We start from the raw sequence: 14,622 nt of genomic DNA, 5'->3' as shown, positions 1-14,622 counted from the left end.
ACGTATAGATAGACTGTATTTCCACGTACATACCTTTCATTACGTAACAGACAGGACCAACTTAATTGAATAATCTTTGAGAAATCTTTTCCATTTTTAGAGCTGGTTATTATATCTATTTTATCTATTTAAGCACTGTATTAGTGGATTTTACATACAAAATAAGAGGTTTTACTTGTTTCAGTTTCTTATGTAATATCATTGCACAGAATACATATATTGTACTACTTCCTCCAAAGTTGTCAGTATCTAAACTGCTTGTGAAACACTGAATATCACCTTCGGAATTAGATTTCTTCAGCGTGGCAGCTAAATGCTATACTTTATTTGCCATAGAGGTGAAATATGAAAGCCCCATAGCACAACCTTGTGGCCAATATGAAACACAAAATGTTCTAGGCTTAAATTATGCACTTGAAATATAACTAAACTGAAACCTTCTGCAACATATGAGAACAAAAAGCAACAATATCATTGAGTTAAATACAACTGTTCTGAATTTATTTATGCAAGGATATTTCTCATGTGTTCAATGAGTACAATATTCAGGATTACTAAATAAGAGCAGAAAGCCGGGGACTGTATTCCAGCATTCTCCAACTAATTAATACAAATAACTATAGAAATAGATTATGTTGAGCGTACAATGTTGACAAACCTTGCTTACTGACAGCAGTGTAAGACCAATATGAATATAATTAGGGCTAGTTCACACGTGAACTGCCCGCGCGGGTTTTGACACAGAGAGAGACGCGGCGAGCCGCGTCTCTCTCTTGTCAAAACCCGCCCGCCGCGACCATCGCTGTCGCGGCTTAACCCTCTGCTGTCGGCTCAAATGAATGAGCCGACATAGGAGGGAGCTGCGGGGGGCGGAAGCCGCGCGACTGAGACTGCGCGGCTTCCGCCTGAAGAAAGGACATGTCCTTTCTTTTCTCCGCTAGCAGCAGCTCGCCGCTAGCGGAGAACAGAAGCCCGGCGGTCTCCATAGACCACCATTATAAGGGGAGGTTTTGGACGCGAAATCCGCTGTCAAAAACCTCCCCTTATACTCACGTGTGAACTAGCCCTTAGATCTTCCCTAAGGATAGGAGACAAGCTTTACCTTCTTGTCCCATTGGAGGGCAGCAAACTGTATCTGAGCTTAAGTTGTGAATGATTTTAAATAAGTTGTCCAGAAAACATTTTAACAAAATAAAATTGGCATTTGAGGCCTAATAGCATTCAGAGTATTTCTACACTGAGATCTAATTCACATGGAAACTATATGTGTTATGTTACTTATTTTATTTTGCTTACTTGTATAGCACCACTGGCAGCAATCTACTACTTACGGGTTTATTTATTAGGAGAAAATCTGCCACTTTCTATGCCAACCCCTTACTGTAGTAAGATTTGCAACTCTTTAAATATATACAATTGATAAATCTGGTTTATGTCAGCTAGACCAAGAAGGGAGGAAGCAGCTGCAGAAGGGCACATACAGAGACACCGCTGAGTTTCTAGTAAGTTTTCTATATCTTTGTATTGCTGGATTTTCAGCTATACTGCTCAGTATTGCCGTATAACGCCCCCAAATACCACCCTTGCTGCTTTTGGGGGTTTGCTACATATAGATAGAGAAGAAGGAGCTATTATTCTCTCTCTGTTCACAGTGTATGGGAGATGGCAAATTCACTATTCTCTACTACTGAGATCACAGGTAATTCATAATTCAGGGTTTTTGGAGTATGCTTGAAATATAAGCCCTACTCTGAAAATAAGCCTTACCTACAGTTCATTAAAAAAAAAAAGTGTTCAGCTATATCTGTAAAAAAGTATATAGAATACAGCAGAACAGATACAGTAGACCCTTCATCAAGGAAAGCAGACGCCCCCAAAATAATTGACAGATTGACTTTAAGGGAGGTATCTGTACAAGATGGCACTAGTGAGATAGTTACTCCGCAACAATAAGGGTTGACTACTGGTAGTGCTGGTTTCTCACATACAGATCAGGTAGTTCTGCTGGCATAACTACATTGTTACTACCTCTGGTCACCAACTGCTACACTTGGCTGCAATGGCAAGGGGTCTGAGACAGGAGTGAGACAGATCTGTGTGTGAGAACCCATATACCATAAGCATCTGCCAGTCTAGCCCTAACCTATCTTTGGGAGCAAAAAAATAATATAAGACCCTGTGTTATTGTTGGAGAAACATGGTAGGGCCTTCAGAGGGAAAAGCTGGTGAACAAATTCAAAAAGATTTATAATAGCTACAAATATTGTTATTGCTCATGTGAACACCCAACAGCATCTTCTGTATGGACAGCTGAAACCAAAGGGATGCTTTAAATCATTTGGAGTAAACTTTGATTTTCCTCCTATTGGTATCTGCAGGCAGTCATATTGCATCAATTAAAGCAATGGGTGAAAATACTGTGGCTTAAGTTATACCAATAGTATAGTCTAGAACATGGGTTGGCAACCTTCAGCACTCCAGCTGTTGTAAAACTACAACTCCCAGCATGCATATTTGCTCTACTGTTCTTGGAACTCCCATGGAAGTGAATGGAGCATGTTGGGAGTTGTAGTTTCACAGCAGCTGGAGTGCTGTAGGTTGCTGTCTAGAGATGAGCGAGTACTATTCGAAACGGCAATTTTGAATAGCACACTCCCATAAGAATGAATGGATGCAGCCGGGGCCGGTGTCCTACCGCTTAACCCCCTGCGCGCCGGCTGCATCCATTCATTCTTATGGGAGCGTGCTATTCAAAATTGCCATTTCGAATAGTACTCGCTCATCTCTATTGCTGACCCTTGGTCTAGACAGTTTTATGCTAGGTTCACACTTAGCCAGGCTCTCCCTGAGAACAAAAAAAAACACCTGTCCCAAATGCTTCGGGCTTCTCAGCATGGTCCTGTCCTGCTCCTCAGCTGTTTTCTTTTGCCGGAAGTCCTCTCTGGCTGTGAGGTCCCGGGTCCTCTGAGACTGTTGATTGACCTCAGCAGTAACTTGTGGCGGGACTTCCACTGAAAGAAAATAATGGAGCTGCAAGATTGGACTTCGTTGGGAGACACCAGAGCACCGGAAACAGGTGAGTGTTTTTTTTTTGTTTTTTTTTCCTCTAGTTAAGCTGGGGAAAGTGTAATAAAAAAAAAAAAAATCAAAAATCCTGGCCAACCCCTTTAAGCCTGTCTAGTCTGACATTGCAATATGTAGCGTACAGAATAATGGATCTATTTTGATTGGCAGAGACCAATGCTGAAGGTCACATAGAGCAGCTAGTAGGTGTACTGGGAAAGAGTTGGTATTGACGGACATTTACATTTGAGCCACTGGTAAATCTGAGACAGTGCTGTAATGATTATTTCATATGTTTACCTATGTCAGATCCAAAAGCCACATGAAAACATGAAGTCATAGTCTATTTAGTCAGTGTATTGCACTATATGTTTCGTGTATGTATTTTGAAAGTTTCAGATTCCTTAGGAAGGAAATATTACTTGTATTGAAATGTAAAAATATATTGGCTATTTCCAACAAAGCAAAACCGAATATAATAAAAATTAATGGTTCCCTCTTAAATGTCCTCATCTGTGATTTCACGTTACATAAAGGGGGATTCATTGAAGACTTTCCCAAGACTTCATCTGTCAAAGTTGATCCAAAGTATTTCCATTAATACTTAAAAAAGGAATAACCCAAGATCAATATTTTACATTAGAATACAATGTTTCACAAAGACAGAAATGCATTTGCAGAGATTTAGATAGATTGATTCCCAATTCTTCTATCATTTCTTAAGCGTTTTATTTTTATTTTTTAACACTGCTAAAAACCCTGAAATATATTGCAGCAGTCTTTCACATCAGAGGTGTAAATGGATTTCTTGAAAGTTCCTCAGCAGGCTAGAGATAGAAGGAAGCCACTTTGCACCAACACAATTGCTGTTGGAAAACTCAGCTTTGCAAATGACTTAAACTGTGATGGCGATGACCTTGCATCCAGAAGGACAGATAATCATTCACCGAAGGAAGTGCAAATACACACTCAATGCACATGTATATATTGCCGGGACAGGGGTAGGCAGGACACACTTTACATCCAATTAATGGAGCAGCACTCTCTTATTCAGAGATCTGGCCTGTCCCCGGAGTACAGTCTTTTTTTGCCCTAAGTCATGTCATGAGTAGGGCTGAATTATAAAGCCAGTGCACACAAACAAACTGTCACATCTGATAATCCATTAGAATACAATATATTCACTATTTTATGTCCCATGACTAGTTTTAATAAATAATATAATATATTGACATATTAATCAATTTCCCACAAACTCTAATATATTGTCCATGTGTACAGTGAGTCTGTCAGGAGAATAAAATAATTATACAATGCTTACCTACCATATCACAACCATTGGCCAGTGCTCACAAATTCAATCCACACAATGCAGAACATCGCAGCTTGTCAATTATACCAACAGAAACGCTGGTGTTTTCTTTATAGGTACAGTCCTATGAAAAAGTTTGGGCACCCCTATTAATCTTAATCATTTTTAGTTCTAAATATTTTGGTGTTTGCAGCAGCCATTTCCGTTTGATATATCTAATAACTGATGGACTCCGTAATATTTCAGGATTGAAATGAGGTTTATTGTACTAACAGAAAATGTGCAATATGCATTAAACCAAAATTTGACCGGTGCAAAAGTATGGGCACCTCAACAGAAAAGTGACATTAATATTTAGTAGATCCTCCTTTTGCCTCTAGTCGCTTCCTGTAGCTTTTAATCAGTTCCTGGATGAAGTTATTTTGGACCGTTCCTGTTTACAAAACAATTCAAGTTCAGTTAAGTTTGATGGTCGCCGAGCATGGACAGCCCGCTCTCAAATGATCTGAAAACAAAGATTGTTCAACATAGTTGTTCAGGGGAAGGATACAAAAAGTTGTCTCACAGATTTAACCTGTCAGTTTCCACTGTGAGGAACATAGTAAGGAAATGGAAGACCACAGGGACAGTTCTTGTTAAGCCTAGAAGTGGCAGGCCAAGAAAAATATCAGAAAGGCAGAGAAGAAGAATGGTGAGAACAGTCAAGGACAATCCACAGACCACCTCCAAAGAGCTACAGCATCATCTTGCTGCAGATGGTGTCACTGTGCATCGGTCAACAATACAGCGCACTTTGCACAAGGAGAAGCTGTATGGGAGAGTGATGAGAAAGAAGCCGTTTCTGCAAGCACGCCACAGACAGTCGCCTGAGGTATGCAAAAGCACATTTGGACAAGCCAGCTTCATTTTGGAAGAAGGTCCTGTGGACTGATGAAACAAAGATTGAGTTGTTTGGTCATAGAAAAAGGCGTTATGCATGGAGTCCAAAAAAACAGCATTCCAAGAAAAACACTTGCTACCCACTGTAAAATTTGGTGGAGGTTCCATCATGCTTTGGGGCTGTGTGGCCAATGCCGGCACCGGGAATCTTGTTAAAGTTGAGGGTCGCATGGATTCCACTCAGTATCAGCAGATTCTTGAGAATAATGTTCAAGAATCAGTGACGAAGTTGAAGTTACGCCGGGGATGGATATTTCAGCAAGACAATGATCCAAAACACCGCTCCAAATCAACTAAGGCATTCATGCAGAGGAACAATTACAATTACATCTGTGGGATGATTTGAAGTGGGCTGTCCATGCTCAGCGACCATCAAACTTAACTGAACTTGAATTGTTTTGTAAAGAGGAATGGTCCAAAATACCTTCATCCAGGAACTGATTAAAAGCTACAGGAAGTGACTAGAGACTGTTATCTTTGCAAAAGGAGGATCTACTAAATATTAATGTCACTTTTCTGTTGAGGTGCCCATAATTTTGCACCGGTCAAATTTTGGTTTAATGCATATTGCACATTTTCTGTTAGTACAATAAACCTCATTTCAATCCTGAAATATTACTGTGTCCATCAGTTATTAGATATATCAAACTGAAAAGGCTGCTGCTGCAAACACCAAACTATTTAGAACTAAAAATGATTAAGATTAATAGGGGTGCCCAAACTTTTTCATAGGACTGTATAATAGAAGCTCTGCAGACTTTCTGTAAAAAAAAAAAAAAAAATCCTCTATGTGAGTGGAACTTTATTCACTGCTATAGGGCTATCAGAACTGTCATCTCTGGCAGGTCCATAGAAGTGAATGGAGCACTGGTTACAAAACTATGAATCTGCATTGGTTGACCAAGTTTGCCACTTTTAAAAGAATAAAACACTGCAAGCAGCCATTTGCAATCGCGAAAGTAAAAATGTATCCATTATGTTGGAAATTACTATACATGTTCCCTCCTGGTCATGCAGTTTAGTGCTTTATGTTATTGTTTATACAAAAGATCCCACCATCAAACAATCGTGGGCAATTTTTATCTAATGTGATATAGGTAAAGCTTAAAAGGTGGGGACACGAAGACTGATTTTTTTTTTTTTTTTTTTTTTTTTTTAGTCTACCTCTAATTATAAAATAACTTTAAATAAATGAATAGTAAGAAACTTTGTACTTTATCTTATTTAAGAAATATGTGTCCTTCTCCATTTATGAAGCTGAGTTACTTTTTAGATACCGTATTTTTCGGACTATAAGACGCACTTTTTTTCCCCAAAATTTTTGGGGAAAAGAAGGGTGCGTCTTATAGTCTGAAGGTGGCGCCTGGCATCCGCTGTAATAGAGAGGCGGAAGCCGGCAAGTGATAGACGCCATTACAGGTGCCGGGGCCTGAGACATCGCTGCGCTCCTCTGCCCTGCATGAAGCCAGCAGCGGCAGGGGCTCCTCCGTGCCCCCGCCGCTGGCTTCATGCATGGCAGAGGATCGTAGCGATGTCTCAGGCCCCGGCATCTATCCCTCCCCGGCATCCGCCTCTCTAGTACAGCGGATGCCGGGTCAGTATCCGTGGCCCCTTCTCCCCCGGGGCCGGTGAAGTTGCAGGCCGGCTCCTGCGCGGCGATATCGCAGGAGCCGACCTGTTCGGGTGACAGCCGGGAGCCTACTGAGGCTCCCAGGCCTGTCACTGCTGTATTAGTATTGCGGCTGGTCTCTATGACCAGCCGTAATACTAATAGACAGAATGTCCCATAGACGGCAATACAGTTGTATTGCCGTCTATGGGACTTGCGATCAAGTGACCGCAGGTTCAAGCCCCCGGGGGGGAATAAAATAGTAAAAAAAAAAAAAAAAAGCTTTAAAAATATGAAATAAATAAAAGTTCTAAATCACCTCCTGTTTTTTTTCAATACAAGGTGATCTAAGCAATAGATATCCCCCAAAATGGTATAACTAAAAATTACAGCTGGCCCCGCAAAAAAAACGCTCTATGCATCCCCGTACAGCTGCAGGGTCACCTGTCAATGTGGCCTTGCAGCTGTTGCAAAACTACAACTCCCATATATTAAATATTTTACCAGTTTTTGCTTCAAAATTTTTTTTCCCTATTTTCCTCCTCTAAAACCTAGGTGCGTCTTATAGTCCGAAAAATACGGTACTAGTCTATGGAGAGGGAACTACAGGAAAAGCTGCTCCACTGTGCTACAGTGTGAAAGAGTGTTATTGACACTGCTGTATTTTCAAGATAGACTTTGCCACTGCACAGAATGAGGCAATAAATCACTTAACAGGCTCTTCCCCTTCCTACACCTTAAAGTTATATGAGCTGCATACCAATATGGACTCTGTAAACAAAAAGACTGAGTAAAAAAAGAGCAAACAGAGGAACCTAATAAGTGGGGAAAGAAAGACATTTAATAAGATATTTCTAGATAGGAAGTTTTTTTATATTCACTTGTACTATTAATTTTTGAAACTTAGTTTTATAACTGTAGAGGTGCTTTAGGGCTCGTTCACACGGGGCAAGAGGGGGTGTATTTTGGTGCTGAATCCTCCTCAAAATCCGCCCCCTCACAATAGAGGTCTATGCAGACCTCTAGCGTTCTTTTTTTCCGCTAGCGGTTTGTTCCCACTGGCAGAAAAAGAAGCGAGCTGCCCTTTCTTCAGGTGGATTCCACGGCTGATTCAGCCCCAGCGTCCGCATCGCAACAGCACCCTCCGGACTAGTCCCATTCATTTAGACCTACTCCGAAGCAGGAAGCCGCAACTGTCGGAAGCCGAGGCAGGCGCATTTTGGTCCTCTTCTGATGTGACTTCCTGCGTCAAAATCAGGACCAAAATACGCAGTCCTAGTCCTTGTAGTGCACACTGTCTCACTGATGGGGAAGAGGACACGAAGGGGTTTTATGAGGTTACATACATATGCCATTATAATGAATCTGATTTGAACATTGTGGCAGAAATGAATGTATTTCGGGAAACGGCTGTGAACAGGTATTAACATTTAGACTAGAATTTTTTAGAAAAATTTGCTATATGTAAATAATACTTTAATAACTACTGACACCAAATATTTCTGTAAAAGTAACCACTGTCTGCTTGTGGAATTACTGTATTTTTTTAGACCTATAGTGTATAATTTATTTTCACAAAATTAAAAAAATTAATATTGAAAGTGAAAGAGTAAGGACGCTGCAAAGCTAGGTAGGTGAAGTACAGGTGGAAACAGGCAGGATATAGTTTGAAGGTTTATTCTTTAAGTTATTACAAAGCCTAATATTAGTTGCCTTTGCTTCCCCATTCACTTTTGCTTATTCTTGCCTGTTTATGCCAGTGTCAGCTCCTCCTGGATTTTATCTACAGTAAAGTGCTGCCTCACCTTTTATCAAATACTGAAATTGCTATAAATTGAGAACAGTGTGCCATTCCTTCATTTTCCTTTATCGTCTTTCTACAGTAAGTGATGACATAAATCACTTTCAAATATAGATTCATAACCTAAAAGTGATCTGATATTTCCAAAGCAGCTCATAATAAATATAGCAGTCTGCTTTTCCATGGTGATAAGTTATGTTCTTAGTAGTGATTTCTTCTAAAATAAAAAAAAATAAAAAACCATCAGTAAGAAAAGTCTGAGTCATATCTGGTTTTGGGAATGCTAGTGGATAAATGAGAGATTTAGCATTAGTGATCCAACAGGGCTGTAGGTAGCCTTCCTGCTGCTTACCACCTCCCCACGAAATACCCACCAATGCCCCTTCCCCACTCTGAATAAGAGCAGATACTAATAATGACACTACGCATAGAGGAGGAAAAGTGATACTGTGCAATTTATATGAGAGAGAGAGAATATGGGTCTTAGCACACTAACAAAGTACACGTTTGAGTGCATCGGGGGCTTTGAAATAGAGGAGAGTTGAGTATTACACCCAGTATTCAGAACAAAAGTATTAGTATTGTGCAATGTCTGAATATGTCGGACAAAAGTAGTGGTACTGTGCAAGTGCTTCTATATCTAGGGCAAAATATGTTATTTTTCCTTTAACTCCTGGAACTATGCAGAATAAATTTATTGATGATTCAAAGAAACAAGAAAACTTTGGACATGAAGAGAAGAACAGTCTCTCTATAGTGTTTGTTTGCTACGTGAGTGTATCATGGCTGTATATGTGCGTTGTGTACAGTGTGATCATGTATGATATGTGTATGATGTGCGTATAAACAGTGCACACTACAGTAGTACTTCTATTGCCAGGATATCCAGACACTGTACAGTATCACTACTTTTCTCCGTTATTCAGACACTGCACAGTACCACTTCTCTTGTATGATATGATTTTTGTATGCTGGATTTAATTCTCATCATCTGCCCTTATTCTATATTTATGGACTGTTCACTGTACCAATTCCCTTATCCTGTATGCTGGGAGTGATTCTTATTGCCTGCTCTCATTCAGTAAGTATGTATAGTGACTTGTACAGAGGGTTTAGTTTACGGGATCACTGTCTTTCTTGGATTTGATGGAATGACATGGCAAGAAGTACAGTCCAAGAGGATTATAATACTTGCACTTTTCCTTTCCCAGGATTCCAGCATTGTCTTCTCGAGGAGGAGGAGATGTGTCCTCTCTTCCTCCCCAGGCTGTGAGACCAGACTTAGAAATGTATTATTATTATTATTATTATTATTATTATTATTTAATTTTAGAGTATCTTTTTCATGATACTTTACACTTGAATAGGGTTTACATACAATATACATAAAGAGTATTGTAGACTTGCTTAGAGATCACCTGGTACAGTAGGATAGAAGATCCTGACCGCAAGAGCTTACAATCTATGAGGGAAGGGGGATAGAGTGAGTAGGTGCGCAGACTCAGGTGATGGTGTGGTGGCAGCAGGATTAATGAAGGTTGTAGGCTTTCCTGCAGAGGTCCTCTTGAAGGTTATGAAGGGCAGTCTTGTGTATCATGGTAATGAGTTACTGGTGTGCAGGTAAAATTGTGGGTGCGGTTGTGTGAAGAGCGGATAAGGACAGAGTGAAGAAGGAGGTCTTTATTAGGAAGTCTTTAGATGATCTTTCTGGAGTTTGGTTGCAATACACACCATTGCTAAAAAACACTTGCAGCTCCCAGTTTGTAAAACATAATAAATAATAGCTCTTCCTTATCCTAGAAAGCAGAATCACTGAAGCAAAAAACCTCCAATAGTGTAATACTGTAGAGCCAGCAATCCTGACAAGAAGCATTTATTATGCTGACAAAATCAAATTATAGCATATCATTGAGAGCCCAATAGCAGAGTCCAAACCACCGCCCTGTGTAATTGTTATGGCAAAGCTTGGAGTACCTTATAATTCAGCAAAAATCTAAAGTGGACCACACTTCAGATTTACTTAATGTTGTTTAGAACATTTCCAGTGGATGCAGATATTACACCATCTGTAATGGTGAATTTCTGGCTCTGATCCAAAAAGTGGGTAGCAGCGACTGAAAGCCGCACACTCTGCTCCGGATTAGGCCCAATGAATGGGCCTAGTCCAGAGGAGGGAGTTTTTTCAGGCCGAATTGTGAGGCGTCTCGGCCTGAAGAATAAGCATCTCGCTTCTTTTTTTGGGAGCCGGAAGATACGGCTCCTGGAATAAAGACCTGAGCGGGTCCCATTGATTTCAATGGGAGCCATCTTTATGGTTAGGGTTTTGAGGCGGATAAGGCCTCAAAACCCTGACCAAACAACTCCGTGTAAACTTACCCTAACTGAGTGGGGCAGATGTAAAAGCTCCTAGTTTTCTACTTGCCTGCAGAGTTTCATCCATCTGCCCGTTGTTCAGGAGATCTCCACACTGTCCTCTACTTGGCCACTGCTGAACCCTGATCTGCCCAGGATAAAGACGTAGGGTTGTCATGAGCCACTTCAGGAACATCATAAAAATTCTGTAACTGTTTTACACGTTGACAATATGGTAGCTGAACAATGTTGTCATGAGCCTCCTGGCAATATGAATAAGAAATACTCAATTACTGCAGATAATGGGGCAGACTTATGGTTTTATTTACCAATCAGTTTATGTATGTCAGATATAACACAACTGTGAAGTATTCGGAAGCTGTAGCAACATCTTGGGCGATCTCCATGTGCAGCATGTGTCACATTCATCAACAGGTACATGCAATGTTGGTGTTAGAAAACTAACAGAAAGTATTGACATTAAAGGGGTTGTCTGGGAAGTTGTAATTTACTTACCTGGTATGGGGATTGCCGATTATGCACCTGGGGTTTCCAGTGACATTCATGACCATCATGTGATCCAAGCAGCTCTGCACCCCCCCCCCCCCCAACCCCCGACTTCTTTGCACTTTCCTCCACTAATCTCACTGGTAATTAATTACCTATGCCATGGGGTTGGCTTTTCTATAGTCATTCTTGTACATTAAAGTCATCCTATGATTGCTGGTATCCATCCCATGATTCATAGGGTTCGCTTGAATGGCATTACATTCTATTTTCAATAAATATGCATTTAGTTCATCCTCCGTTAAAATATTGTCCAGGCATTTTTTTTTTCAATGTCTGGACAACTGGGGGCAATGAAAAAAAAAAAAATATCATACTTCTCTGTCCCCGGTGCTCTGGTGTCCTCCCAGCTTGGTCCAATACTTCTGCTCCGGTGCCATGTCATGGGTCACATCAGCACGAGACCGAGAAGATCGGACCGCACTGGGAGGCAATCAGAGCAATGTGGAAAGGTGGGTTTGAATTTTTTTAACTTTTTTCTTCTTTGTCTGCCACAATCTGATTTAAAGCTTAAATGGGTTGTCAATTTTTGCTTGGACACATTTTATTTTATTTATTTTTTGTGCCATTTTTAAAGCTAAACCCTGATGAGGATTGAAAGAAGAAAAGTATTTACATTTTACACTTGGTCTTGACTTAAAAATTAAATAGTAAATCTCTGATGTTTGTACTGTTTTTTTTGTTTGTTTTTTTGTATTTCCTCTGTTATCTTATTCATTTTATAAGATTTATACATTTTTGTATCTAATCTTTTGTACTCATTGTATTGTGCTCAGTCACCAACTTTACAGTTTGCACTACTCATTCAGGAGTAGTAAGCATTCTCTTGGCATCTGACAAATCCAGATTTGTCCATTGGCCTGCCAGATGGTTAAACATGATTCAACACTCTAGAGAATGCGTTTACATTGCCAAGAGGGAATTCAGCTTTATACCACTACAGCTGATACTTGGCATTGCATTTGGTGATCTGAGGCTTTTATGCGGCTCAAACATGGGAGCCATAAACCATACAGTATATAAGAAATAATTTCTTGAAATCTGTAGTATATATGTTACAAGTAAGGGAACTTTTTATGCACTTTGCTCTCTAGTAGTGTGGGATAAAGTTATGCAAACCCTGTTTCAAGCTGTTGTTGATATTCTAGCTATATTGTTGCTACTGTACTTCACTTTCAGCTGCCTGGAGCAATTCTAGGAATCCACAAAATTACTTTTTGGAAACGTAGCTATGGGGCTGCAAGGAACAGCACTTAACTGAAGTTGTCTCCGTCAGTCCTATAGTCTGTGAATGTTGTGTATGTACTGTGTCACCCCATTCAAATGTCACTCAAGTACAGGGGGTTTCGGGGCCCTTTTCTGATGTTGAGGAGGTACTAATAGTGGGTTTTTATCGATCAGACATTTAACACTTATCATGGGGTTGAGACAAGGTGCTATGGTGTCTTCCATACACTGCACCCACAGTGAAGAAGAGACTTTTCCCCCTATTTATATGTTGCAAAGCCTTTATAAGTAACAGCATAATGGAGGACAGAAGTCTTGCACAGTATTAATGTGAAAAATGTGAATAAAGCACTTGGGTAGATATACTGCAGTAGCGCCTACTTTCTTTGATCTCGGCTTCTCTCTCACTTCACTCTTCCTCCCCTTGTCCATAGAGTTCTTTGGGCATCTCTAATGTGACACTTCTGTGAGCTCACAGTCCACCTTGTCTGGGCTGTGGAGTCAGTAGGTCAAGTGAGAACCCCCGACGACTCTCTGTTTCCACAGTCTCCTGCTACAACTCTGACATTTTTCATAAATGTCTGACAGCCATGGTCAGACAGTAGCTGTAGAGGGCGTCTGATTGAATTCATAGAAAATAAATATACAACAAATTCTCCGTCTAATTGTACAACAATAATAATTGTATGATTATAATTAAAAATAATTATTTATATATTATTTGAAGTTGGTAACTTTTTTCCAACTCTGACTCTACCTAAAACTGGCCCTGACTCTAACTGCACAACCCTGATCTTGGGAGGCCCAGACCCAATTCAGGGATTTCAGAGTGAATGTTAGGAAGGAGCTAGGAAAAGATAAAAGCCTGATAAGTGGAAAAAGGAAGCATTTTTGTCTGACAAGTTATATTTTAATGTTTGCATCTGATGTTTATTTATGCTAATTGTGTTGAAAAGTTATTGCACATTTAAAAATATATATGCTTTATGTAAAAATGAAAACTAAGCAATCTTCTGTAACTTTTTTTTTTTTTTAGGGTATTGTTGTGACCCCTATGCTGCTGCTTTTATTTGTAAGTATTGTAGTTTTACAATCGTATTCTAATCACATTGTTCACATTATTTAGTATGTATTTGTGGTGATTTAAATGAGTATTCCCATCTCAAGGATCCTATCTATACTGCTAGCTTATATAACTTGGAATTTTTTTTACTAAATTTATTGCTTTAGCCTGCTATATTGTCTGCCAGCTATGTAAAATTATTCCTCCCATTGGGTCATTCCATATCAAGTGATCCAAATAGGAATATTTTTTTTACCTGACGTCTTTAGATTTATTTATTTTATTTTTTATGAAGTACAACTTAAGTTAATTACAAATAAAAAGTTTAGAATTTTTTCTTCATCAGTTAATTTTTTATAGACTTCTAAAGTTTTGAAAAAGTGTGAATTTTGGCCAGGTATGGCTTTACATTTTTTAACATATCTTGGGCTAGAATTAAGATAAATAGGTGGGAGAGGCATCATTTTTCTCAGAGCGGTACCGGCTTTCATTTGATATGTCACAAGACGATGTTTCTTTATATTTTGTTTTGGAGAAATCAAATTCAAAATTTTGCGCAATTGTGAAAAAAACGTATGTTTTAAAATTGTGAAAAAATGCATTTGTGTTACTTGTGTTCTTGGTTATATTTGTACAGGTTTTCAACTTGTGATCAATTTTTTTTTTAAGCCTTGATTCAACTGATTTTA

The 14,622-nt window shown here is 39.5% G+C and overlaps 1 protein-coding gene across 1 annotated transcript in view; it reads left to right on the top strand.

The window, feature by feature from the left end:
• Window positions 1–14,622, top strand: part of SLC10A7 (solute carrier family 10 member 7) — a 151,875-nt gene that overhangs the window by 93,734 nt on the left and 43,519 nt on the right. Inside the window, exon 6 of the mRNA XM_075257768.1 lies at window positions 13,907–13,942. Within this exon, the coding sequence (XP_075113869.1) occupies window positions 13,907–13,942 (36 nt within the window). The remainder of the gene's footprint in view (window positions 1–13,906; window positions 13,943–14,622) is intronic.

This window comes from Leptodactylus fuscus, chromosome 1, assembly GCF_031893055.1.
Source record: "Leptodactylus fuscus isolate aLepFus1 chromosome 1, aLepFus1.hap2, whole genome shotgun sequence".
Taxonomy (NCBI): Eukaryota; Metazoa; Chordata; class Amphibia; order Anura; family Leptodactylidae; genus Leptodactylus; species Leptodactylus fuscus.
Note: the sequence above shows the minus strand (reverse complement) of the source record. Positions and strands in the feature narration are given on the sequence as shown.